This window comes from Melanotaenia boesemani, chromosome 12 (genome assembly GCF_017639745.1).
Source record: "Melanotaenia boesemani isolate fMelBoe1 chromosome 12, fMelBoe1.pri, whole genome shotgun sequence".
NCBI lineage: Eukaryota > Metazoa > Chordata > Actinopteri > Atheriniformes > Melanotaeniidae > Melanotaenia > Melanotaenia boesemani.
In genome coordinates, this window is record NC_055693.1 from 11,103,823 (window position 1) to 11,128,495 (window position 24,673).

Here is a 24,673-nt window from a genome sequence, read left to right on the forward strand (position 1 = left end):
ACTTCAAAATCTAGAGCTTTTTTAATATATAAGAAGATTTAGTGACAATTAGAATAATCTAATAGAGTTTCAGTGTTTCTTTGTTATAATATTTGCATTACATTTAGTTTGGATCATAATCACTGATTAATAAATTGACTACATAAGTAAAACGTCACATCTGACCTTATAACACATTTTTACCTATGTTCATATCATTGTTTAACATCTAATGTCTGCACTGGAATTTATACAAAAACTAACCATATGGTCCAACTGGAATAAAGGTTGGATTCATTTAAAATACCCTTTTGCTATCACTACATGTTTTTTTTTTATTTTATTTTTGTTTTTTGACTTTCCCATCTGACAGTAAGGATGTAACACAGTTTAATTGATCAACCACACTGCTGATATTGATCACAGTGAATTGTCACTGAAACTTCAGCCTTCAGTTCTTGTTAGTCAGCCTGTCTTTGCTCTCTGATTAGCTCAGATTATTAAATTCACATACACATCCACAAGTAGGATACTTAGAGTCTTAGAGACTTTCTGAGGTTTTATTGCTTTAGTAGATGAAGTCAGGAAATTTTATTATTAAATAGCTTAAGCATGGGGGTCAAATAAAATAAGATGGAGAAATGAAAATTACATAACTCCTAATGCCAGGTAAAACCATTACTCATCTCAAATTAAATTACCTCAGTCTATGATGATGCATTATAATGTGATTCAGGCTAGTTAAGCTTTCTTTATTTAATGGGGCCTGAGAAGTGCTAAATCCCACAGCATGTCTTTTTTTTTTTTTTTTTTTTTTTTTTTTTAGACCAGGGGTGAAAAAAGAAATGGCCCTAAAGCAAAGTAATACCAATAATCAAACATCTTGTTTATCCCCAGTTCTGTTAGGTGACATTTGCAGTGCCCCAGCAGCAGGACATCTAACTAAGATAATTTAATTTCCTCTGAGGTGATTGGATTTAATGTCCTGACCTGATGAAACTGTGACTGAATCTGTTGTGGCTTCTGCTTCTCTGGTTTGCCATGATTTCCATGCAAGTAGGGCATGTATGGTATTGTGCTTACTGGTATTCTCTGCTATAACTGAAGTGACAATGGGAGGTGCACAAAGATTACATTTATAAATTTGATATTTTTTTCCTTAATGACCAATTCTCCAACCTAAGGCACGCTTTAGTCATGTTGCATTTGTGGCTACAGTCTTGGACAAAGTGTCGAAATTTGTTAATCTAAGTGCCTTCCTTCTTGACCTAACTAAGAGAATGAATGAAGTGTTTTAGGCATTTTGTAGGCAGATGAATGTGAACAGCTTGAGGCAGACTGTCAGTTCAAAGTAACAATATTAGATCCATTAAGGGGAAGTATAAATGGGAGATTAGAAGTCCCAGGGAAAGGGCTTGACTTAGAGATGGAATGGGACTGCCATGGACTCGCATACATTCACATGCAGGAGGAAAAAAAATGTAGGTATGTGCGCCCTTGTTTTGCTTCATGAATGATTTAACAGGACTTTGACATGCTTTTGGAGATCTGTGCTTTATTCACTTTGATAGAAGAGCCTTCTATCTAGTTAGACTTTTAGATTGTTTTTGATCCTTGTGTTCCATGATAAGGCTTTGAGAAGAAAGCTCTCTGGGCATTCAACCTCGTACTGAGAGACTGGAAAGTTAGAAGCCAATGTCTCAATGCCAAGGCCTCTCTTCTGGATCTTGGATCTTACCCAAAGGCATATTTTTGCTCTTTGTAACTGCATCACATTAGTGGAATTGGATACTTGTATTATTGACAGACACTAATGCTTATTTATGTTTTTAACTATAAAACTGAAGCCTTCTATAAGTTATTTGTAAAATAAAATAAAATAAAATAAATTTGGCTAACTTTAAACTCGGCCTCCTTTATCAATTGCTGGTTTTAAAGCAACTCATTTATTGGTAACTTATCCCAAATAATGATTTCAATGTATATATATTTTAAAATGATAATTAAAAGAATGATAATTTACCATACTTTATTATTTCCGTCAGGTCTGCTGTCCATTATTTGTTCAGACAAGCATGCAGCTGCCTCAAAGCACTGAATAAAATTGATTAAGCCTGTACCAGTGAGCAAAACGGACACCATATCCGATTCAGAACCGTGATGGTGACAGGGCCCCGGCGTTTCTCCGCTTTGCTTGTCATTGTTGAGCTGACAGTGTCCGCTGCTGGTTGGAGCGTTAACTGCATGTCTTGCACAAAACAACACCGAGAAGGAGGTTTCTCAACAGCCAAAACTATAGAAGCATGCAGGAGTCAGTGGAGTAGAGGCAGTTGGAAGGGGAGGCGTGCACAGCATCCACTCATACCTAAACCTAAACCTAACTTTTTGCAATACAGATAGTTGTATGAACATATGAAACGCCACTAATGAATTCTGCGTGAACTGAAAAGTGGGGCATTTTTCTTCATCTGCTGTGCAGGAACAGGGCTGTCATTTTCTCTGTGCAGCTGCTGTAAGTAACATCTGTTCTCAAACGCCTTCTGTTGTTTGTTTTCAATTCAGTCCATCCTATATTTGTGCGCTCGTACAGCTGGATATCAACAGGTGTGTGAGGCGTGCGGAGAATGAACGCGCAACAGCACTTACAGCAGTACACTTCAACCTCCCCACAAGCCCTCGTGTTTAATTACAGACACAAACAGCAGATGGCTCTCTTGAGTTTTAATTTCTGTGTCTGTGACTGAGGCTTAGATGGCATTCACTATTAAGTCGAGGAAAAGATCAAATGTTTTGCCTTACGATGTCTTTTTTATGCATGTGTGCCGAAAGGACTAGTCCAGTTTAGCTTGAACACGGAGGCGATTGTACTGGGTACAGCTCAATTTAATGGCGCGATCTCAGTAGTTCGTGGCTGACATGAGACATTCTGCAATCTGCAGTAGACGTTCAAGTTAAAGCACTGGTAGAAATATTGTGAGAAAACATTCCCCCTCATCATGCTGTGGCGCTGAAATTCGTGGCGCTGTTCATGGTTCTGAAACCACCCTGTACAAAATGTGCGCGCAGACCTGACAGGAGCGATAAAATAAATCCAGCATTTAAAACAAATGTTGTTTTTCTCCTCGCGGGCAAAAAGATTTCGTGTATTTTTTATTTTAAACTACTAGGGAAAAAAAGGTGACAAACACATGGAACTCTTTCAGCCTGCAGGCTGAATCATCTCTGCAGGGAGACGTCTCATAAAGTGAATGTAGCCCAAGCTGGAACGTAAAATCTTGACATCTAGTAGCAGCATGCAGACCTGCTGTTCATTCTCCTTCAAGCAGGGGCTTGGTAGTCGAGAGGGAGGGGGTGGGGGGGAGGGCATCCTCCTCGGTGAGGCGTGTGCTAACCAACGGACTTGTTGATGGGGAAGATATAGATCTGGGACATATGGACTAAAACAAGTGACCGTCACTTCCTATCAGCTTTGTTTTTTCTTTAACCGTGGGAAAATAAATTGCATAGTGGCATTACTCCTCTCTCTTATTCCCATGACGTACTGATCGCCATATATGCATCTCTCCCACAGTAGGCTCTATAATACAGAGGGTCGTGTTATGTGCTGATCGCCGGGGCGTTTAAGTTTATGTATTTGTATGCAGCTTGTCACACCATGCAGACGTCATCTCCACAGGACTCAGATCAGCTTTGGTATTTTCCCCTCTTGGTTCGTTTCGCGCTCAACCGCTTCTGCTTTGATGATATTGAAGAATTTTTGTTTTAAGAACATTATTTTGTAGATCTGATTAAATCACAGTTCTACTCCTGTGAGATATTTAAGGATTCTTTTCTTGAAAACTTGGGAGTTCATTTCGCTCCGGCTGCTGTGCCTTCATCCGAGTGTTGATCTTCGTAGGAGGCGGCTGTTTGTTTAATTGCTGGCGGCGCACATGCACGGGCGTCCCCACCGCAGCCAAAACAGCGGCTTTTAACAGATGAACCTTGTCTGGAAGCAGGAGGAGAAAACGGAGGGAGAAAGGAGAAAAGAGTGGGTGAATTTTCCGCGCGGACGCTGCAGCAGGTGCTGAACATTTCTAAGGGGGACGATGCCACTGAAAATTTCCCAGACTATGAACAAACACATATTGCAGGTATGAATAATCCTCTGAAGTCCCCGTGCGCGTGAGTTTGGCACTGCTTTTCATCAAGACCGTTGTCACTTATGTATGGATTTACGCATGGAGTGATTTCATTCTTTCACCATGTTCACCAATTTTTCCGAGTAACAATGACAATCTGGTTTAATATTGCTCTTACCATGTAGTATTTGGACAAAGAAGTCAGCCGGTAAAATAAATATTTGACATCTGACATCACGGAACGGACTACTTAGCCGCCAATATGGGACTGTGACCCGGGCTGCGAGCTCTGAGTGGCGGCTGTTTGTGTAGTCTGTGCTCTGTGTACAGGCTGGACCTGAGCAGTTGTGACATTTTGAGCCATGGCTGCTGCTATTGCAAGTGGGCTGATCAGACAGAAGAGACAGGCACGGGAGCAGCATTTGGACCGACCATCGACCAACCGTCGGAGAAAGAGCCCCAACAAGAATAAGGGGCTCTGCAATGGGAACCTGGTCGACATCTTCTCTAAAGTGCGCATCTTCGGCCTCAGGAAACGGAGACTACGGAGACAAGGTCTGGGAACTTCGGTGTGCGAAGTACCTGCTTTGTTGGCATATGAGCTTTTATAATTTAGTGTAAACATGTGCATACATTTAACCACTGGTTGATTAGCCATAATGTCATCCTAGGCTTACTACATTTTCACCTACAGCACAGCCAAATCATCTCATTTTATATTTAAAAGGTTGAATGGCTAAATTTCACCTTCATGAGTAAAAAGTTAACGCTGAGTAAGAGGAAGCATTTTGTTTGCGTATCGGAAGGTTGGTTGTGAAAAAGACTCCAATTTATATGCAATCTTGTAGGTGACAGGATCGTGATGAGTTGTGCCAAATGGTTTAGACAGGTTTACCGCGCTGTCACCACTGACACTCTGAAAAGGGCCCTATCTAGCACATAAGCATTCCACAAGAGCCAGGAATGAAACTCATTTTTATGCAAGCAAAAAGGTCAGTATCTCACCCAGAATGGGGGTTACGCCTTTCAAACACAATCTTTTCTCGAAACCTAGGGCCAACGGCCTCGTGCTCCAGCTGAAATTCATTTCAATTATGAAAATGTCATGAACGTTTCTGCTGTAATGTGGCAACCTGGGATTATTAAAGAGCATCGTCAATAATGGTTTTCCAGCATAGCGCCAAAAGTGTGGATAATTTTTTCCTTACGTTTTTCATTTAGGAAAAAAAAAACTCTCAGCATTTTGCTGCTTGTTGGTGACTGATAGAAAGCTGGTTGCATGATCCTCTCAGAATCATACCTGTTGCATCAGACTTTAACTTCAGCTGACTTAAATGCTTCATTTATGATGAACTGATGTTTCAATCTAGGCTTCTTTGGTTTAAAAGCCACAGAAGCAAATTTTAGTTTTTCATCTTCTCAAAAGAGAGCCATTTTGATTGGTGAGTCTCTCTCTTACTGTCTGCTTTTACATTAGATCTGAATACACAGTAAAATGTCTCCTTCACTAGCCCACAGTGATTTCATAGATTAAAAGGGCTTTGATAAAGCAGGATCTTTATAATAGCTCATAGAGGACACATCTGGACAAAGGTCAGGGTTCATCAGAATGGAGGGTTTATAAACGGTTATCCTTCAGGCTGCCGTGTTCATCTGTTAGGGTTTGTGTGAGAAGCTGTCTCCATGTTTATGTGCTTAATTGCCTGTCACCTCTGAGTTGGCTTATGGCATAGCTATCTTTCCAATGGATATCATCAGCAGGGTCCAAAAGCTCCCAGAGACCACAGATGTGGACTGATGATGTCATGTGTGACTGGGGAATTAATGTAAGCTACACATGACAAAAGTGGCTTATTTTATTCATTTTCTATGGACCGTATATTTTTGTGTGCAATGGATTTAAATGTGTGTTCTCCGGGACAAATAACTCTATGAGTAAGAAATGTTGACTCACTGAAATGAAAATAAAATTACGATAAAAGCTTCAAAAACAAGAACGATATTTTGTCCTAATTTTTTGCTGTTCTAATCAGAGCAAAGACTCCAGTTTCTCTTGCTTTAATTTTGTACTGTTTGTGATTAATGGCCTAATGGGAATGCACTTCATTAGTTTTCATCTGCACTAGAGAATTAGGAAAATCTTTACAAAATTACATCAGACTTTGCTATCAGGGGGCTGCCTTGAAAGTCCTTCACATTTCACAGTTTTTCTTTCCATAACTAAAACCTTTTTTTTCTCTCTCTCTCTCTTTCTTCCTTCCTTCTTTCTTATTTGCTGCATTATCACCAAAGCAAGAAGACGAATGACTTGTTTGGTGTGCTTAATTTAATATCAGACCATGTAAAGCCATTTTTTGTGTGTGTGTGTGTCTGGGTATGACGGCCAAATGCACTAGCGATGGTTTGTGTTGTGAGGCAGAATTTCACAGTTGTCTTCATTTCCCAGGTGAGAAAAACACTGAGCTTTGCTTTGACAGCTGAGCTGAGAACAGAGCAGCACTCTGGCCATCCACAGTGTGATTATACACTGAAGTCACATTCAGGTTCCTGCTGAGATGAGTCAGGAAGAGGGAGCGGGGTTGTCTTGAAAGGAGCCCTAAGTCCTGTAATCGCATTGGCATCAAGTATTGATTTAGTGAGAGAGACACTAGATTATCTGGCATACTTAGTTTTTTTGAGACTGACTGAAACTTAACCATGACCCAAAAAACTTACCTCAACCCCCTCTTCATGTATATCACATTACTTCTGAGATGTTACAGTTTAGATGGTCCATTAATGGAGATGACGTGTAAAAAAAAAAATAAATAAATCTATGAAAAAAATTCAACTTTTTTTTTTTTTTTTTTTTTTTTTTTTAATGCACAGATGTGGTCTCCTGTCCTCCTCCAGTGCCCCTGGGTATACGCCGGGAACACTGTGTTTAGTCTGTCACATCAGTTTTAATTTTAAATCATTCATGTGTTTTAACAACAGATGCAGAGCTGATGATCACCCTGATTTTTAAAGGATTAAATGTGAGTTGTAAATCCTATTATATTCCAACCCAGTAAGTGAGCTGGGGGCAGATCCAGCTTTGACCCATAATCTCTCTGCCCTGGCTCTAATTATCTCACTAGATTAGAGCCTTGATCATGTTACACAGATCAAATGATTAGATAGTTTATATGATCTAGAAACCCATCTGAGAAGAATGGTTTCCTGTAACTAGGTTGTTTTTATGAGGGTAAGTTAAGAGGACACATCAGTGCATCATCAGCTGTCAGATGTGAGATGTTGTTCATGTAAGAAAAATAGGAAATTGGCAACAGTGCTGTAACCATGCTTGATCAACTTCTATATGGCAACAGAAATAAAATGTAGAAGTTTTTCCTTGGTGGGCGGGAAAAGCCCCACTTCTTTTCTAGGGAAACATCCAGGCTGACAACAGTCAACGAGTGTTGCTGCAGTTGTGCCTGTGAGTGTGTGCCGGTCCAAACTTCATGCTTTGCTTGGTTTGCACTGAGCTCAACATGTGTGTCTGCACGCACACACACACACACATGCAAGGATGACACAACAGAAAATAAGACAGAAAGGAGAATGAGGGAGCTGTAGAGAAGCCACTTAGGGAAACAAAATCACACCCTTTTTGTGACAGTCCAATTTATATGGAAAAAGGACCTTGGCTGCAGACCAAGACAATTTGAGGTCTTTTGGTTCTGATGCTTTTTGTTTTTTTTTCAAGGAAACCCCCCACTGATGGCAAACCACCACTCTGTTTCCCTAGAAACAAAGAAGTAGTATGTAGAAACATAGAGAGCTTCTTTGTAAAATACAATACTGCTGCTAGGGAAAAGTCCAGCTCCCATCTGTGAATAACAGCATTGTTTTATCGTTTGGGCCTGATTTTCAAGGAGAATGTTCAGATAAGCAAGATGAAACAGCTAAAAAACACAAAGACAAAGATGAGGAAAAGACCTTCTCAACTGGGACATTTTCAAAGCTCTGGATTTTAAAGATTTTGCATCAAGCTTGAGAGGAAAATGTGTCATTCTTTCCATTTTGTTTATTCCTTTTCTACCCTCCCCCATTTTCATATGCTCATATTTACATTCATTCCATTTTAATGGAAAACTTCACCCAAGACTCACAGAGAGTCTCCATAGTGTAAATTAAGGGATGGTGCATTACATTTAGTTTAAAAGAAAGACACCATTCTAATCAAGATACTCCACCACCAACCAATCACTGGGCTGTCAGCTTTGCTAGAGTTACAAAAGCCACTCTCATGCATGCACGAGCACACATGAGTGTCTGGTGTTTAACTGCCAGTCAGAAACACTGCTAATGGCATCTGAAGACATGACTGAATCTAGGCAAATTCAGGAGCCACTCAAAACAGAATTATAAATCAACTATAATATATTATCAACAAATATTCTACATATTTTCTGATCATTAATTTTTTCTTCTCAAATCCTTTTCAGTGCTGATGAATTGCTCAACTTTCTGCAGATTTTCATCTTAATCTCGCTCAGAAGCTCTAAAGATTGAACCTGGAGGGAAAATCTGTGTTTGTGTGATATACTGGTTTGCTTGCCCCAGGGAACATAGCCAGCATTACATGATTTATAGCGTGACGGAGGAGCCAAGTTCACCTCACACACGCGTACCCACACACACACATACACAAAGAATTCACATAGCCAGCCGCCAGTTAGGCTGTTTTAATTATTACAGATTGCTCTCCACTGATCTGTCCCTCGAATCAATCTCACTTCCAACCACAGTGTTTAAAGGCTGATCAAAGTCATTAATCGATCACAGGTTTGCCAACTTTGTGTATCAACACAAAAGCATTTGCTCCAGGAGATTGTGTGCTTATTAAAAATCCATGTGGGAAAATAGGTATAATGCTGCTATATGCTGGTGCATGTATAGAACCGATGCTACTTTCAGAGAAGATGGAGGCCAAACCCAGTGCAAGCCTGGTGTTCCTAATAAAATGCTCTGTGGGTGTCTGTGGCCGGCTCTCCCTGCTGTATGAATGCTCACACCCTGTTATCTGATTGCAGGGAATGCTGCTGTGGTCTTGGAGTTATATTGTTTGGTATCAGAATGTCCTGCCCTTACCTCTGCAGTGTAAAGAAACATAATGAAAAATTATTTATGAGAGCTATACATTTAAGGCAATAGTGCATCAGATTTTTTGTTTTTCTCTACTTCACAGGAATTTGAGAAATGCCTCTATAATACAGTACAGGTTAAATGTCTGATACATATAGAAGTGCTGATTGCCAAACAATGTCAGCAGGCATTCAGTGTTACACAACATGCACAAGAGACACATTAATATCTATCCATTTAAGTCTTTACGTTCATTTTCTGTCTTTATGGCATTTTTTGATTATTAAAACCCCAAAAAATGTCAAAGACAACTGGTTAAGTTGTATCTGTTCAAGTTATTTATTCATCAAAACTTCCATATGTGTTGTTTTTCATCCTTCCTGGTTTAAGGATAACAAATTTATGGACTGTAAAAGAAACTGAGCTGTACTTACTATGCAGTTTTGTTATTAAAGGGATGTCAGCTGTAAGTTAATGTTTGCACAATGCCACTTATCACTGACTGAATGGCTGTGACAGTTCAGACTGCTTTAGTGTTATTGTAAAGAGGAAATACTGTCCTGTCAGCCTGTGTCATGTTTAGTAGGGGATCATCATACTCATACAGTTTGATTTTACTCAAGCCACATTTTCATTGTTCTGGTGAAGCAACAAGGCAACCTACAATAGTTTAATGTAAATGTAGAAATATTACTCAGATGCACTGGCAGAATTATTTTCTCCTCCTCTCAGCCAGCAGGAAAGGGCTCAGAGCTACTTAATGCCATCACCTGACAGAGCCATTTCAGAAGGGAATGTCCTGACCTGCAAAGCCACAGAAAAAAGCATGACTTTGCCCTCAGCTAGACCTCCTGAGATCTTCTTTGTGGCCACGCTCTTTCTTTTTTCTTTGTGACACACATGCAGCTGCTTGCAAGGAGGATGGTTTAGGCACAGGTGAAGTTGATTTTTTTATCTCCCCAGGGCTTTCTTCGAATGAAATCCAGTGTGATAGCTGTCTCTACAATAATTCTTTTGTTGAAGGTATAAGACCCCCCCCACACATACACATGTGTGCATATGAAGACAGATGAGGAAATATTGTGAAATGGCTTAGGCAGAAACAACGTTTATCCACTACATTATCAAAATGTCTCCTTTTATAAGCCTTTACTTTATGCATGTAGTTACATCACTGCAAAATGCTGATAAAATTTAAGTATGACCAACTGGGCTGCAATAGCTCTGGGTAACTTAACCACAGCGGCTATTTATTTACTGTAAATATGTGGTTAATTCCCCCATTGGATAAGCTAGTAGGGGTGGAATACAGACACGCTCACATCCTACACATTAAGGGCCCAGAGAGGGTGCTGTTGGGTTCATTATGGGAGTCAGACAGCCACAGATTAATTCTGATGTCTATAATTGGATGGTCTATCTCTGAGCAGGATGCGGCTTATGTGCCCTGAAAGGTGGCTCTGGGATTTGCCTATGGAAAAGATGAAAAAATGACTATGGAGTCATGTTGTGTTTCATGGAGTTTTCCAGCTGAGGCCGTATAAAAACAGGATATTATTGTTCAGAATCCTGTGGTATCATGGAGCAAATAGTTAATTTCTTTATATATGTCTGTTTTGCAGTAGGATTCCTTATTTTCTCTGTTTATTTTTCTCTCCTGCAGATCCCCAGCTCAAGGGCATAGTGACCAGGTTATATTGCAGGCAGGGATACTACTTGCAAATGAACCCCGATGGCTCTCTTGATGGGACCAAGGATGACAGCAGTAATTCCTGTGAGTATCTTGATGGTATCTGTTGGCCTTCTGCTCCCAAAAGAAAAAGAATTGCTAAGTGAGTGCACAGTAAAACACAACTCAGCATTTTTACACTCTCATTATTTAAAACCTCTTTCAGTGCGGCCAGCCTCACCATAATGGTTGGAGTAGTTCAGTGCCTTTCTGTGGCAGATTAATCCCCCTGGTTCAGATACTGAACCATCAGCTGTCCATAACCCTCCTCTAACCGAGTACATCTAATTCATCTCCTCATCTTTTTGCCTTTAGAGTGAAAATGTCTTCTTAAAACGCAGCCTTGGGATCAGACCAATTTGTCTTCATCTGTGAGAGAGAAAGTGGACCAGGAAACAGTAGGCTTAACAGGGAGGAAAATGGTATTATTAGCTTGTTCTGGCACTGCTCCTCTAACGCTTCAGGCTAGGTGGTTAATTTGATTCCAGTGCTTGGTGCTAACGCTATCCTGACACTCCACATTGTGTCACTTACTGCTGTCAGCAAGACGAGATGTGGCATATGTCACATTTGATCAGATGAAGGGATTTATTGAAACCACAAGCCTTATAGATAGTGTGTGCAGAGGATGTATCATGTTAACATGTTATTATAACGCCAAGTTCAAATAAGGTGTTGGCAGTGATTGCTCCATATTAGCTTTTACATTTTTGAAAATGACTAGACACTGCAAAAAATCAGTGGTCCTCCATTTAGTTCTCTCAGACTTTATCCCAGGGTCCAAACTTCCCAGGAAGTTCTGGGTGGTCGAAGCTGATCACATCCATCAACCAGGCTGTGATTCCTTTACAGAAATGGTCTAATTCCATTCACCAGTCAATGTTCTGTCTGGTTACTTTGATTATATTTCATATACACACATCTTTTACATCTGTTTGTGTTTAATGTGTGTTTTTCAGCTTTGTTTAACCTTATTCCTGTGGGCCTCAGAGTTGTCGCCATTCAGTCAGTGAAGACAGGGTTATACATCGCCATGAATGGGGAGGGCCATCTCTACACATCAGTAAGCACATATTTCTATACTTGTTGCTAATGGAAACAGTTTTGTCATGTCTGTATGTGTACTTTTCAAACAAGTTCAATCCAGTGTTTTACTGAGTAAAAGGAAAGGAAGCAATATGTGCAAACATGCACTAAAAACAAAATGAGCTTATAGCTAGACTTACACAACCTCAAAGCAATCTGATTTAGAAGCAGCATTCTTTGTAGTTGCTGTTATGAACTATCTCCATACAGAATAAAACCGTCCTCCACTGTGTCTTCTGCCAGTCATACAAATCAGTCAGCAGGAGGAACACAGGGGAGTAGTGCTCCTGTTTTAGACAGGAGTATCCATCAGCTTCACTGTCTTATCTTCCCTTTGCTGCATTCATGTTCCTAATTCTCAGAGCCTAGACAAGCGATGGCCATCTTATTCATCATTCATTACCTTGGGGGTTAAGAGGAGCTGCCTCTCTTACTGTACCATACATTTTAATGAAATTCTCTGATGTTTAATCGCTGCTTGACTTAAACCATGAAATGAAATTCATTTAAAAAGGATTGACCTGGAATCCTGTAGATACTGTTACAGAATTGCACAACATGGACTATATATGAATATATAGTAAAGTAACTGTTGGTGCAGTAATGTAGATTGCAAAACACCCAAGAAGGCATAACATAATGACCTCGGTTTATCAGTGAATGATGCACAGGATATAAGAAAAAAAAACAAAACTAAACTAAACAAAAGACACTGTTTCAACAGCTCATAATGCTGAAAGGTTTCAGTTAGAAAACAGTGTACCTTTACAAAATGTGGCACCATAAATGCAGTACAAGTTTATACTTGTTTGGGGAAAAATAAACATTCAGTTTAGACAGATTGATGAGCAATTTGCAGCGGCAGTTTCAATACAGCCAATAGGGAAAGTTTTCTTCATCTGCATGAACATAGTGGTAGGGTTAATCATGCTTTGAAATTTCTTTGCTGGTAATTGAAGCCTAGTTTTAAAGGAATAATGAAGACTAGGCAGTTTAAAACTAATTGTGTTAACAAGTATCTTGTTGAAACCTTTGGAGGGAAATAAAATCTGCTAAAATCACTCTGCCAAATAGGTTGGATAATGAAACATTTGTTTAAATTATCAGATTGTGTTCAACAGGATTTTGAGCAAAGTTTAAATTGAAGCGAAATGTCTCAGAAACTGTGCAGCAAATATGTCACGTTGGGCTCTTATGGGTTAACTCTGGATTAGGCTATGTCAGACTCTTTAATCATTAAGTTATTTTGTCTCGTAGCCTTGTGACATGTTTAGTCTAGCCAGAAGAAATTTGAAGTAGTTCTGTGTTTGCCTGCTAGGAGCGCTATGTTCCCTCAGCATTGTTAGCCCTGCACATCTCTTCACACAGCTCCCCCCACATCTCACCCTATTTGCAGCTTATTCCTTTGCTAATGGAGGTTGTGGTCAGACCTCAACTATTCCAACCACCTACTCAAAGGTCTCCTTTTTTTGCTCTTCACTCTGTGAATTACTCCAGTAATGGTTGCCTTGTAAGATGCTCTTCATCCTCCTCCACAACTACACCACCCCCTTCTTTCTGCCTTCCATATTCTTCTCTGTATACAGGTTCAGCCAGTCTTTCCATTATCACTCTATTCCTTCAAAAGCCACAATCTGCCAGTCAACCTTTTCTAGCCATCTACTTTTAGTTCACAGACATTCCAGAATCTACTTTGATGCAATATTAATGCATAAAAACATGCTGGTTTGTGATCCATTTTGGAAAATACACTACACGTAGTTTTATAGTGGAAACAAATGAGTTATGGCTGAATTCCCCACAAGCCTCATTAATTTTATTAATTAGAATTCACTTAGCAGTTGTAGTTCGTTGCAATATTAAATACATTACTGAGGGTTTCATTGCAATGATGTACTTTGATAATGAGTGACACTCAAAGCAAATCAAAAGGAAAAATTCCACTCAGGCCTATATAAGGCCTCTGGCGGTGCATCATATTCTTTTGTGTGAGGCACCCAAGGCACAGAGTGCAGCTCAAATGACAGAGATAGCATCAAAGTGACAGTGCAGCCTGGCACAAAGGACACATCACAGAATAAAGGAGAGTTCAATCATCTCACCTCTTTTCAATCCACTCCTTTTGTATCTGAGCCAATGAAGTCCTAGCTAATTTCTACTGCAGGCTGCTCCCTGGATCAGGCATTTCTTCTGAAATCTAATAAAGAGTTATTCCCAGCTTGTTGTATAAGACACCAAAAGCAGATCAGAGGCAAGTGTTCTTTCTAAATGTAATATAATTCTTAATGCAAAGACAGACAACTGTAAATAAGATAAAAATACATTACAATTACTCCGTAAGGACAACAATATTACTGTAAATCCCTAAAAACGAACAAGGAAGTGTTGGGTTTGATATTTCGTTACACATGATGAAATTGTGGTACCAGAGAAAGCAACTCCCTATAGTGCTGATTTTGTTGTCTTTTTTTCCCTGTCCTAATACAGTCTCCTACCATCTCTCTTGTGTAAAGGTTCGGCATTTCATGGTTGGCTGGCTTTCTTTAGAACCACTTCCCCATCCCTCACTTCACTGGAGTCTCTCTCTGCAGGCTTTCTTTATCAGGAGCTTGCACTTGTTAGTGCTACCTTTCATGATTGTCAAATTGACTTGCCACATCACTTGAGTGGCCCTTTTAGAAATGGAATCCTTGAGAGGACCAGGCTGAAGCAGTACAGTGGTCTTAGCTTCACTTCTTAAAGACTGTATTGTCAGCGATATGAACACAGAAGACTGAGGGCATTTGTTTCTTGTCAAGCTTAATTCAAAATCTATGTACGCTCCAAAGAAGCTCAATGCAGATCCTCCTTTAGTTTACATTCAAATAAAAGCCACATGGTGGCTGTGTGAAGGGAAAAGTGTCTTGTTCAGGACACAGTGGTATGAGGTCAGAAGTCCTCTGGGTTTGGGTATTTGATATTTCCCTGTTAACATTCTTATTCATATGCATACCTCACAGAGAAATATTCTAAAGGTCCTTTCAAACGTTCTGTCCATTAGGGGCACTATTTAGCAGGGTGTTCTCACCCGAAAATCATGCATAGGAGAGGTAAGAAATTATAGAATACTTAGAAAGCAACAATTTGGGATTTTCATAGTTTGTTTGATGAGGTCATACCAACACATATTAACAAAATATTAATCTAAGTTACCCTACACTTCATAATTTTACAAAAATATTAAGAATAAAGCTGGTTAAAAACAAAAGACTCAATAGAAAAACTACATCTATACATTTTGATTAAAGAGTCCACACTGTGCGTGTTTAAAAGTGTTATTACATTACATTACAGGTAATTTGCTTGTTCTGCTTCAACATACATATAGTTATACAACATATAAGTAAACCTTGCAGCCTTCCTGCAGCCAGGAAGGTGACAAGAGATGCTGCTGCATCTCTTGTCACCTTCCATTTAAAATATTTAAAATCAGTCCAGTCTCCGAAAACACACTCTGAAAAAATCAGACATTTTTGCCAGCTGGTCAATCCCAGCATGTAATATGCCAGCAAATAGTTTGCTTCAGGCATGCAAAAACTAACCACAAAGAAAACATTAAACAAACATGTTAAAAAAAACAAACAAACAAACAAAAAAAAACATCCTTAAGAACAAACAAGGCTATGACCTCTAACTGATGAGGTCATTTGTGTCAGTTGTTCAACACAAAACTTGAAGTTCTACTCTCGCAAACAAGCAGGAAATGCAACAACTTAGTCTTTCCATAGCAGATGTTATTGTCAAGACTATTGTCTAATACAGTAGTTGCCAAACTTTTTGAGTCGTGACCCTCAAGATAATATATGTTGGTATTCAAGACCACAAAGCACTCAAATGCTGAAAATCCGATTCTCTCGCCTAGATAGAGCTAAATTTGTATTTTTAAAACGCATTCATAATAACTTTGTTTCTACACACAAGCAGAAATAAAAATACTAAATATAAGGCTTAAAAAAACCTGAAACTTCATAAATAAGGAGGAGAAAGTGGTTTTTGGTGGATTTGGTTCACCACTGTAACACAGCACTTACATGCCCAAAATCGGTTTCTCTTGCTGAGATAATGCCCAATTAGGATTTTTAATGAGGCATGAGTATTAACATTGTTTATGCATTAAAGTATTATAATAGTAACACAATTATTTCACATATTAATTGCTTTGCATCACTATTACATTCCGTTAGTAATACAGAATTTACCGAAACACTGTTCCCACTTCCTGGTTGGGTTCACATTAAAATAATGTATTACTGTCATAGACTTACAAAACAGCTGTGATTAAACCTGAAACTTCATAAACTTTATTATTACAGAAACTTTATTATAACGTGTACGTCATCATTGTGGATGCTATTTTACAGGTAACCATGGTAACGTATAAATGCAAAACATGACAATGAAACCTTTAAGTCTCCTTCTTTACCTTTAGGCTTTAAAATCTTGTGTTAAGAGTAAGAAATGGATCATTGTTCAGGCTCAAATACATTATTTTTGCTGAATAATGTGAAACGCTATCACCGCCCACATGCAGTTGCTTTCACTGCCACTGGAGGTCACAAATTATTTGAACCTACATTTCTCAGCATACACATGTTTTGGGGGAGCAAGATAGTCTATACTTTAAGAGTACAATCATCTTCTTAACTCTTCAGACCTTTTCACATATACAGTATGTCATCTACCTGAAATATGTTACCTATAATTTATTTTTGTTGTGCTTGGATAAACTAACTGCTACAAATGTGAGAAGAATAAAGCTTATAAAATTAAGAAACACAGCTGAGAATGAAACAATTTGTTGGTAAAACAATACTGGGTGGGTTTAAAAATGGTGTCAAAGATCTGCAATGAAAGTTCTACACTTGACCGCCCTCCCTGTGGTCTTCATGGCTTTCTATGTCTGCAAAGAGACGTTATAAGAGACTTATGAGCCTCGGACCAGTGTTACTATTACACAGTTTCATGTTAAGATGAAAAATTAAATCTCAGTTTTATAAATATTTCATGGAAGTTTCAAAAGGTGAAACAGTTTGTAACAAATGAATTTAACTAATTATTAAAAAAAGAAAAAAAAGAAACATTTGTTTGCACCAAATATGCATAGAGGAGTCAAAGAGCAAAGACAGTCACAAGGGGCTGTTTTCATATTCCTACAGATCTCTGGTACCTATAGTAATTACTTAGATGATTTTGCCTCCAGAGGAGTGTCAGACTCAGAGCTGAGGTGGGTGTATAGCCTCATTATTTCCAAAGTGTTGCTCTCTATCGCCTTTAATGCAGTGTCAGGAGGAGAAGCAGTTACAAGGGCTGGAGGGAGAGCAGCTTCATGCATTAATGAACAACAAGGTTGGAGGTAGGCGTCAAAGCTAAACTGGTGAACTGCTGGCCGGGGCCAAGACGAGATAAGAATAGAACAGCCGGTTCTACAGTCATTCAACTCTGCTGCTGTTATTAATGCCTTGACAATCTTGGCTTGCCGCAAAAGCCTGTTTCATTCTGTCAGAAATCTTCTTTGCAGGATCATGTCAGTTGAGCCCGTTTTTTTGGAGCTTTCAGTCATGAGCATGAAAACATTTGTACACATTTGTAATCACAACACAGTGAGTTACAACCCTAAAACAAGGAGTGCCACACACTAATTGTTTACCTTTACCTGTGGATTAAAGCTTTATAAACAAAAAACCACGAGTGCACACCACAGCTGACTCATCCTCCATCTCTTTCCAGGTAAACAGATCAATGATCATTTATGCTACATCCTTCCTATCACCACTCTGTTATTCCTTTGTTTATTCCAGTCAATAAAAAGTTTGAAAGTGCAGTTGTTTTTTGAGTCCTAGGTATGCATATTAATGAATGAATGAATGAATGAATGAATGAATGAATGAATGAAGATAGATGTGTATTAGTACATTGCTAGACTTATAGATAGAAAAAGAGGTTGTGCATAAATTAGCCAATCTTCATTAGCTTCTCAATCAGCATTGGCTTGTAACCTTGGCTACCAATTGCTTATAATAATGTTCAATTATACTCCATTATGCTTCATAACTTAACTTTTTCCTCATAATGACTGCTGATTATCTTATACCAGTGCATCCGCTGATGCTCTCCTATTATCCCATCCTTATGTCGGAGTACTGTTAGTTGATCTAAAATTATTCCTCAAGTATAATCCTTCATGCCTTAAAGAATCTTAGAGTTGCATGAGGGAGCACAACTTTTCCTGTCATGATCCATGGTCAGAGTTAGGGAGGAATGGTCCCAATGTGGGGTTAAAAGGCAGTAGCAAGGCTGACATAGTAACTACAATTTTATTAACACAAATGCAGAAAAGTGAAGATATTGCTAAAACTAAAATGAAAACAAGAAACTAAATCTAGAAAAAAAACCAAAACAAAAAAATAAAAAAATAAAACACAGAATGACAGACTGGACACCAAGACGGAAGCAACAAAAGAGTGGGGATAACAGCGATGACACGCAGCACAAGCTGGATAGCTCAGTTGGTAGAGCATCCCTCAGAGAGATTCTGCCAAGGGACGAATATTAAAACCTTCCAGTTGGGTCCTTAAGGTGGATTTATACTCGTGCAGTGTCTGGATCATCGCTGAAAGGTGCGCCTTGATCCGCAGAGGCTCGATGTGCACCTCTTCCAGACCTGATATGCACCCCTGCTACACAGATGGTTACACGGAGGTGCTCCATTGTGATTGGTCAGTTTGCGATTACGTGTTGCCAGATATCTGGATCTTCTTGTTGAATTTGTGTGGTAACCATCGTTTTTAAAAATAATAACCAGTGGATCAAGTTGATGAGAGGCTGATTGAATTATTAATACGTTTCTTCCACAATCTAATAAAGACACTGAACCATTGTTGTTTTAAAACAGAAAATACATACCAGAACCGAAGTGAACCATCAAAAGAACTCCAACCTGGTGAGTTTACTGGCCGATACCACCCCTGCTGCCACCTTCAGATTAGAAGGAGAAACTGCAACACAACACCCAAACGATGCATACCCAATATGCTCGAGTGCAAGAGCACACTCACCAACGTCGTCTACGCCGTAACTGACCGCACGCAGATGCCGCACGAGTATAAATCTGCCTTTAGGCAAGACCCTTAATCCTACTGCCTGACCACTGTAAGTCACTTTGGATAAAAGTGTGTGCTAAATGAATGTAATGTAACAAACAACAATGATCTGGGTACAGGAGCAGAAACTGAACACTAACTAACCCAGAATAAGAAATTCACAGAGAAAAAAAACAAGACTGAAACAACAAAATTCTACACATAATGACATTTCACACAAATTGTTTTTGAAAATGCTTTTTTCCCACATAAGACTCACATGTTTGTTAATCTGCACTCCTTGTTTCATTCTTAGACTAGTCGACTAACTCTTGGATTGATATTCTTTCCTTCGAGGACATACAGTATGTGCTGCTCTAAACAAATAAAAAAGTGGCAAACTGGTTTTATCCAATAAAGCTTGGATCTCTTTTAGTGTTGACTGTTTTATACCATTGTTGTCCAGTGCTGGACATCTCCAGCTATACATGATTAATTACTTAAGATGTTTCACTCCATATTATATAAATGATAAATAATACTAACTGTAAATTTGAAAGACACACAGCTCTTTTTATTCCCTTTAAAAACCTAATAAATGTTTATTATAAGCACTGCACAGTTTGTTCGGTTGCAAAAGATAAAAACAAACATATCTACTGGATGTAATTTAGGTATACACATGTAAATTCTATTGTCTTGCAGCAAACTCCTTGTGAGCTGTGGGCAGCATCCAATAAAACCAAGATAAATCTGGTGGATTTACTGCAGGCTTAAGCAGGAGGATGTGGGTTTGATTACATTTGGATTTATAAACACTGGGATGACTGAAACAGCAATTTTATACTGTAGAAAACTTTTCTTTTGGCACGAATTTGATTTTTTTCCCAGATTGCTTTGTCTTTAAAACAGAACATTGCAAAAAAAAAAAAAAAACTGTCATAAATATGTTTAAGTGGTGATTCTCATATGATCTGGCCTACAGTACATCTGCTTCTGACATCTATTATTGTTCCATTAGGTTAGATGTGCTGATATAGTGATAACCTTGTCTCACAATGTTACACAAAGTCATTACCTTTACCAAACTGTGTTCTACTAAAGAGGACTATAGATGCACAGATGTAGAAATGAGTGCGTGGGCAGCCTTAAGAGCCAGATATCCCTCCGCATAATCTCAAAAGTTTTCAGTTGCTTTCTTTACAAAAGCATGTTCCAGCTGTATGTCTCAGCCCACAGAAGCCTGACTTTCTAGCACAGTGGCCAATAGCCAAGTATTGATCTGTCAGCTATAGCTTACACTAAATTTCCCTCCTCCATCTGGGATAATCCTTATATCTGTGTTAAAATGGAGTAGCAAAAAACTCACAAACGGTTGTTAGTTAGATGCTGCAGGGATTCTGCAGGGAAAGCCATGAACTACGTGCTGCTGACAGATAATGAGAAAGCAAGAGACTGGAGAAAATATAAATAGTGCATCGACTGTTTGGGGGAGTAAGAGTATATAGAGCAAAAGGAGAGAGGGCTGTCCCAGGTGTGTTTAGCAGGGAATGCCGTCCTGTGGTCATTTTATTCAGTGCTGCATGCAGGCAACCATTTTTTGTTGCCCCCATTTGTCTGTCACTCAATCTAAAAGTGATCATCATCATAAGCAACAAGAATATTAACGATAGGTCAATGGCAGATGTTGAGTGCACAGGGCCTTTTCTAGCTGCCTAAAGGACCCTAAAACGTTATGCTTTAATTTTTCTTTGACTAGATTTAAAGGATAATCCTCAGGTAGGCTCACATCATTGGATAGAATCCTAATCTATTCATATGGGTTGTAATTTGGTTGTCCTCCTAAAGCCTCCCAGTTAATGTCCACCTGCCTCTCATTGAATTCTTTCACTCAGTGTTTATGTAGTCATCTGTCCCACCATTCTGATTGGACACAATCTCATCCTATACAAATGCTTGGTCAGGTCTCTTTAGCAGCACATCTCAACACACAGGCATGATTTAAGCATGATTATTCAACAAGTAAAGAAGTCAGAAAGACTTCAGTAGAAATCTGTAATGGATGCCATGGGGCAATGCTGATGTTGACATCATTGTCAATGGAAGCAGAAAATTAAGAAGTTTGTAATAATAGCAATTAGTTCGTCCAATTAAATGTGGTCAATGTTGCCAACGGCTCATTCAGCAGATATCTTTTTCTGTTATGGGAAATAATAAAATCAACAAGACCTTTTTTTTCCTATTGAATGGTTGGAAAGCTCTACCAACCATTGTCCTGTTAAGGATATTTGACATAGATGTTTTTGTTCTACCATATGTTTCTGCACAACATTGAATGTGAGTACAACTGCAGCATCCTTAGCTTAGCATTCTCCACCCCCACCACCACTTAAATTATGTTTTCCTGAACCTTACTGAGTAGTTTAAGTGCCAGAGCTTAACCAACCAGCAAAGTGAGCAAGAAAACCCAAAGTACAACAAAGGTATAACACAAAAACTTTTATTATATATTATTATTATTCAATTATTCAGTTATTCAATTATTTCCAATTATGACAACAGCAAGTCCATGTTACCTCCATGCTTTTCTAATGTGCCTTTAATGTGATTTGTAGAACTGTAAATACGAAATAAAGTTGGTGGGATGACATACAATACAAGCCTGGAAGTGCTGAAGTCAGTGATTAGATAGACATTTATCAGGTTTGTGATTTTTCAGGACTATATTATTACAGCTCACTAAAACTCAGCATGGATTAGATTCATCAACTGCCCCTATGAGCTTGTGAGGATTTGAAGTGGATATTGAGATAAAGCCTCATCTGCTGCATGAAAAACAGCTAAAACCTTCTTCTATTAAGTGTCTTACAGGAAGAGTTTCTTAAGGAACACTTACAAACCCTCCCCTTGAGCAAATGTTATTGATGAGATTATGCTGTATATTTATGCATGTTTCATGCAGTAAATCTGATGTTTTCTTCCTCCTCTAGATAAAAGTGTCAATATGTACATTATACATACTAGAGAACCTGATTGAAAGTAACTTTAGTTGTAAGAGCCTTGAGGGGTCATTTATATGAGGGCATTCAGCTGAAATGAAAGAAAAAACATAAATCGACAGATTGAGACACAATATGACCAAGAAGACTGAAATTAAATTAATTAATTACTAATTACTTATCCCTGTATTCCTTTCCAGCTATTATGTCCACTCTCAGTCAATTTGTTTAAAATCAAAGAGGTAGAGATAGAATGATATGCCTAATTTGATATCTAATAACTTTGCTATATATATATATATATATAAATATATATATATATATATGTATATATAAGCTTAGTGTGTTCTTGCTGTTGCTGTCTGTTATTATCTTGCTTGATCTTTAAAATGGGTTAAAACTGCTCGTTTAGAAGTATGTTTTTTCTTAGATTTAGGACACTAATGTCATTATTATTATTTTTATTTTATTTTTTATTTTTTTTGTATGCACGAGTATGTTTGTGTAAACATAAGTGCTTGTTTACACCCCTGAACAGCAGAATGAAGGAAAAACACAGGAAGAGTAGGCATGAGGGAATTGGGAATTCAGATTTTCATGTTTGTTCCTCTATGAGACCCACAGAGGATATGTTAGTATGTAGAGATACAGATGGCATTGTTGTTACTTCTCCATGAATGCACATTGCAGCAGTTATCAGAGCAAACATGTCTAGCCTGTTCACTGAATTAATGACCCTAGTTCTGGCCTAATTGCTTTCCCAATGTGTAAATGTCAAGCATCATGCAAATACAAATGGCACACTTGTGCTTGTTGCCTCAAGAGCAGTGTTAAGTGCAAATGAGCTGCGTAATGATGAGAGCCAGCAAAGCAACAAGTACTGCTCAGGAGCTCTGTGTTCAAATGATATCAAAATGTTTATATTTGCAAACTCACCAGAGAGCTCAAACTTAGCGATCACCTTGGATAGCAGATTCGTATGTCTAGATTTTCACAGGTCAGGCCGATCTACAGTCAGCCAATCCTGGTCCAAGCCTTCATATGTTGGGAAAGAAAAAATCTAATGAAGCTATTTTTCCACTGAATGTTTTGGATTGAATAAACCAGGCTGTTTCGAACTTAGCAGTATGGGTAAAAGGAAACATTGGCGTATTACAAACTTAAAAGGCAAAACAGTCAGCAGAATTAAAATCCTTACCCTTTGAGCCTTGCACCTAGTTTTAGGCCTCTGCACGAAAATTTCATTCCAATTATGAAATGATTATTTAATATACCTCTGCAACCTTGCCTAAAAAGAAAAAAAGAAATGCTGTCAGGATTTTTACATCCTTTTGGAATGACGTAGCTGTAGCCCTTAACCTTTGTCAGTGCAATATGTGTACAAAACACATCTCTTATTTGAAGCAGAACTGGATTAGAGCAGTTTTAGTAAAGTCAGTTCAGGCAAGGTCTTGGGTAGTTTGGTACAGTTTGGCCAAAGATCCAAAAGAAGAATCATTGTCAGTCAGCTTATATTGGACAAAAACTAAATATTATAACTTCCTTTTATGTAATTTTGTATTAACCATGTTACTTTTATAAAAGAAGAATCAACCATCCATTTGTTTCAATTGGAAAATTAACAAATTTATTCACAAAATCTCAGAATTTCATGTCAATAACGTTTCTATACATTGCTTGAAGGTTCTTTTACATTTAATCTAATAATGCTTCCAAGTGCATCTAAAAGACATTAATTAAAATACAGTGTTATTAGAAATATAAACAAGAATCCAGTTCAAGTAAAGAAGTATTCATTTGCATACAACATTATTAAGCAGTGCAATTTCCGTCACTTTGGACTACATCATTGTTCTCCCTTTTTATGTAAATCTGTTCACATCATTCATATTGTTTTATTAAATGTTTTTTTTAGTTACTTTTAGCTATTTATTAGTAGCCACTCAGTTTCTAATCTTTTTTAGTGTGTTTTATTTATTTAAATTTTTAATTGTTGTCATGAGCCTTGCAAAGAAATTTGGCTCTAAATATTCTGTATAGCTGAATCAAGTCAGTTGAGTTGAGTTAATAATTGCAAAATAGAAAAAGAAATATCTGATAAGGTGAAGTCCTCTCTGTTCCTCCGAGAACTTCAATTTAAGTACTATAGTCTGAACTAGATGCAATGAAAAAATCAGACAGTAGATCCTCATTTCAGTCTTTGTGGAGTCTACGTCAGGCTTTGATGTCTCAGTGAAATCAAAGCCTGGATGAGGCTCAACTTTCTGAATCTTAATGAAAAGAAAGCTGAAGTGATTTGGTTTGGGAATCTAACCCATTCAGAAATTCTGTCAGCATCCTTGGCCCCTTGGCATCATGTACCCACTCTGCTGTCAGAAATCAGGGTGTGATATTAGACATTTCTTATAAATTGGACAAGCAGATCAGCGCAGTTGTTAAAAGAGGGATCGCCAAGGTGAAGCCTTTTCTCCCTTCTAAAGATCTGGACAAAGTTATTCATGCTTTTATCGCCCCTCATTTGGACTGCTGCAA

The 24,673-nt window shown here is 38.4% G+C and overlaps 1 protein-coding gene across 3 annotated transcripts in view; it reads left to right on the top strand.

Annotated features, from left to right (window-relative positions):
- The window catches only part of fgf14 (fibroblast growth factor 14), a 112,476-nt gene that overhangs the window by 71,888 nt on the left and 15,915 nt on the right, over positions 1-24,673 (top strand). The window contains exons 1-3 of one of the 3 annotated variants that reach the window (XM_042001755.1): positions 3,897-4,112; positions 10,873-10,983; positions 11,898-12,001. In XM_042001755.1, coding sequence (XP_041857689.1) covers positions 10,932-10,983; positions 11,898-12,001 — 156 coding nt within the window. In that variant the 5' untranslated portion in view covers positions 3,897-4,112; positions 10,873-10,931. Of the gene's footprint in view, positions 1-3,896; positions 4,656-10,872; positions 10,984-11,897; positions 12,002-24,673 lie in introns of those variants that run through there. The other 2 variants (XM_042001754.1, XM_042001753.1) reach the window with 2 other exon arrangements.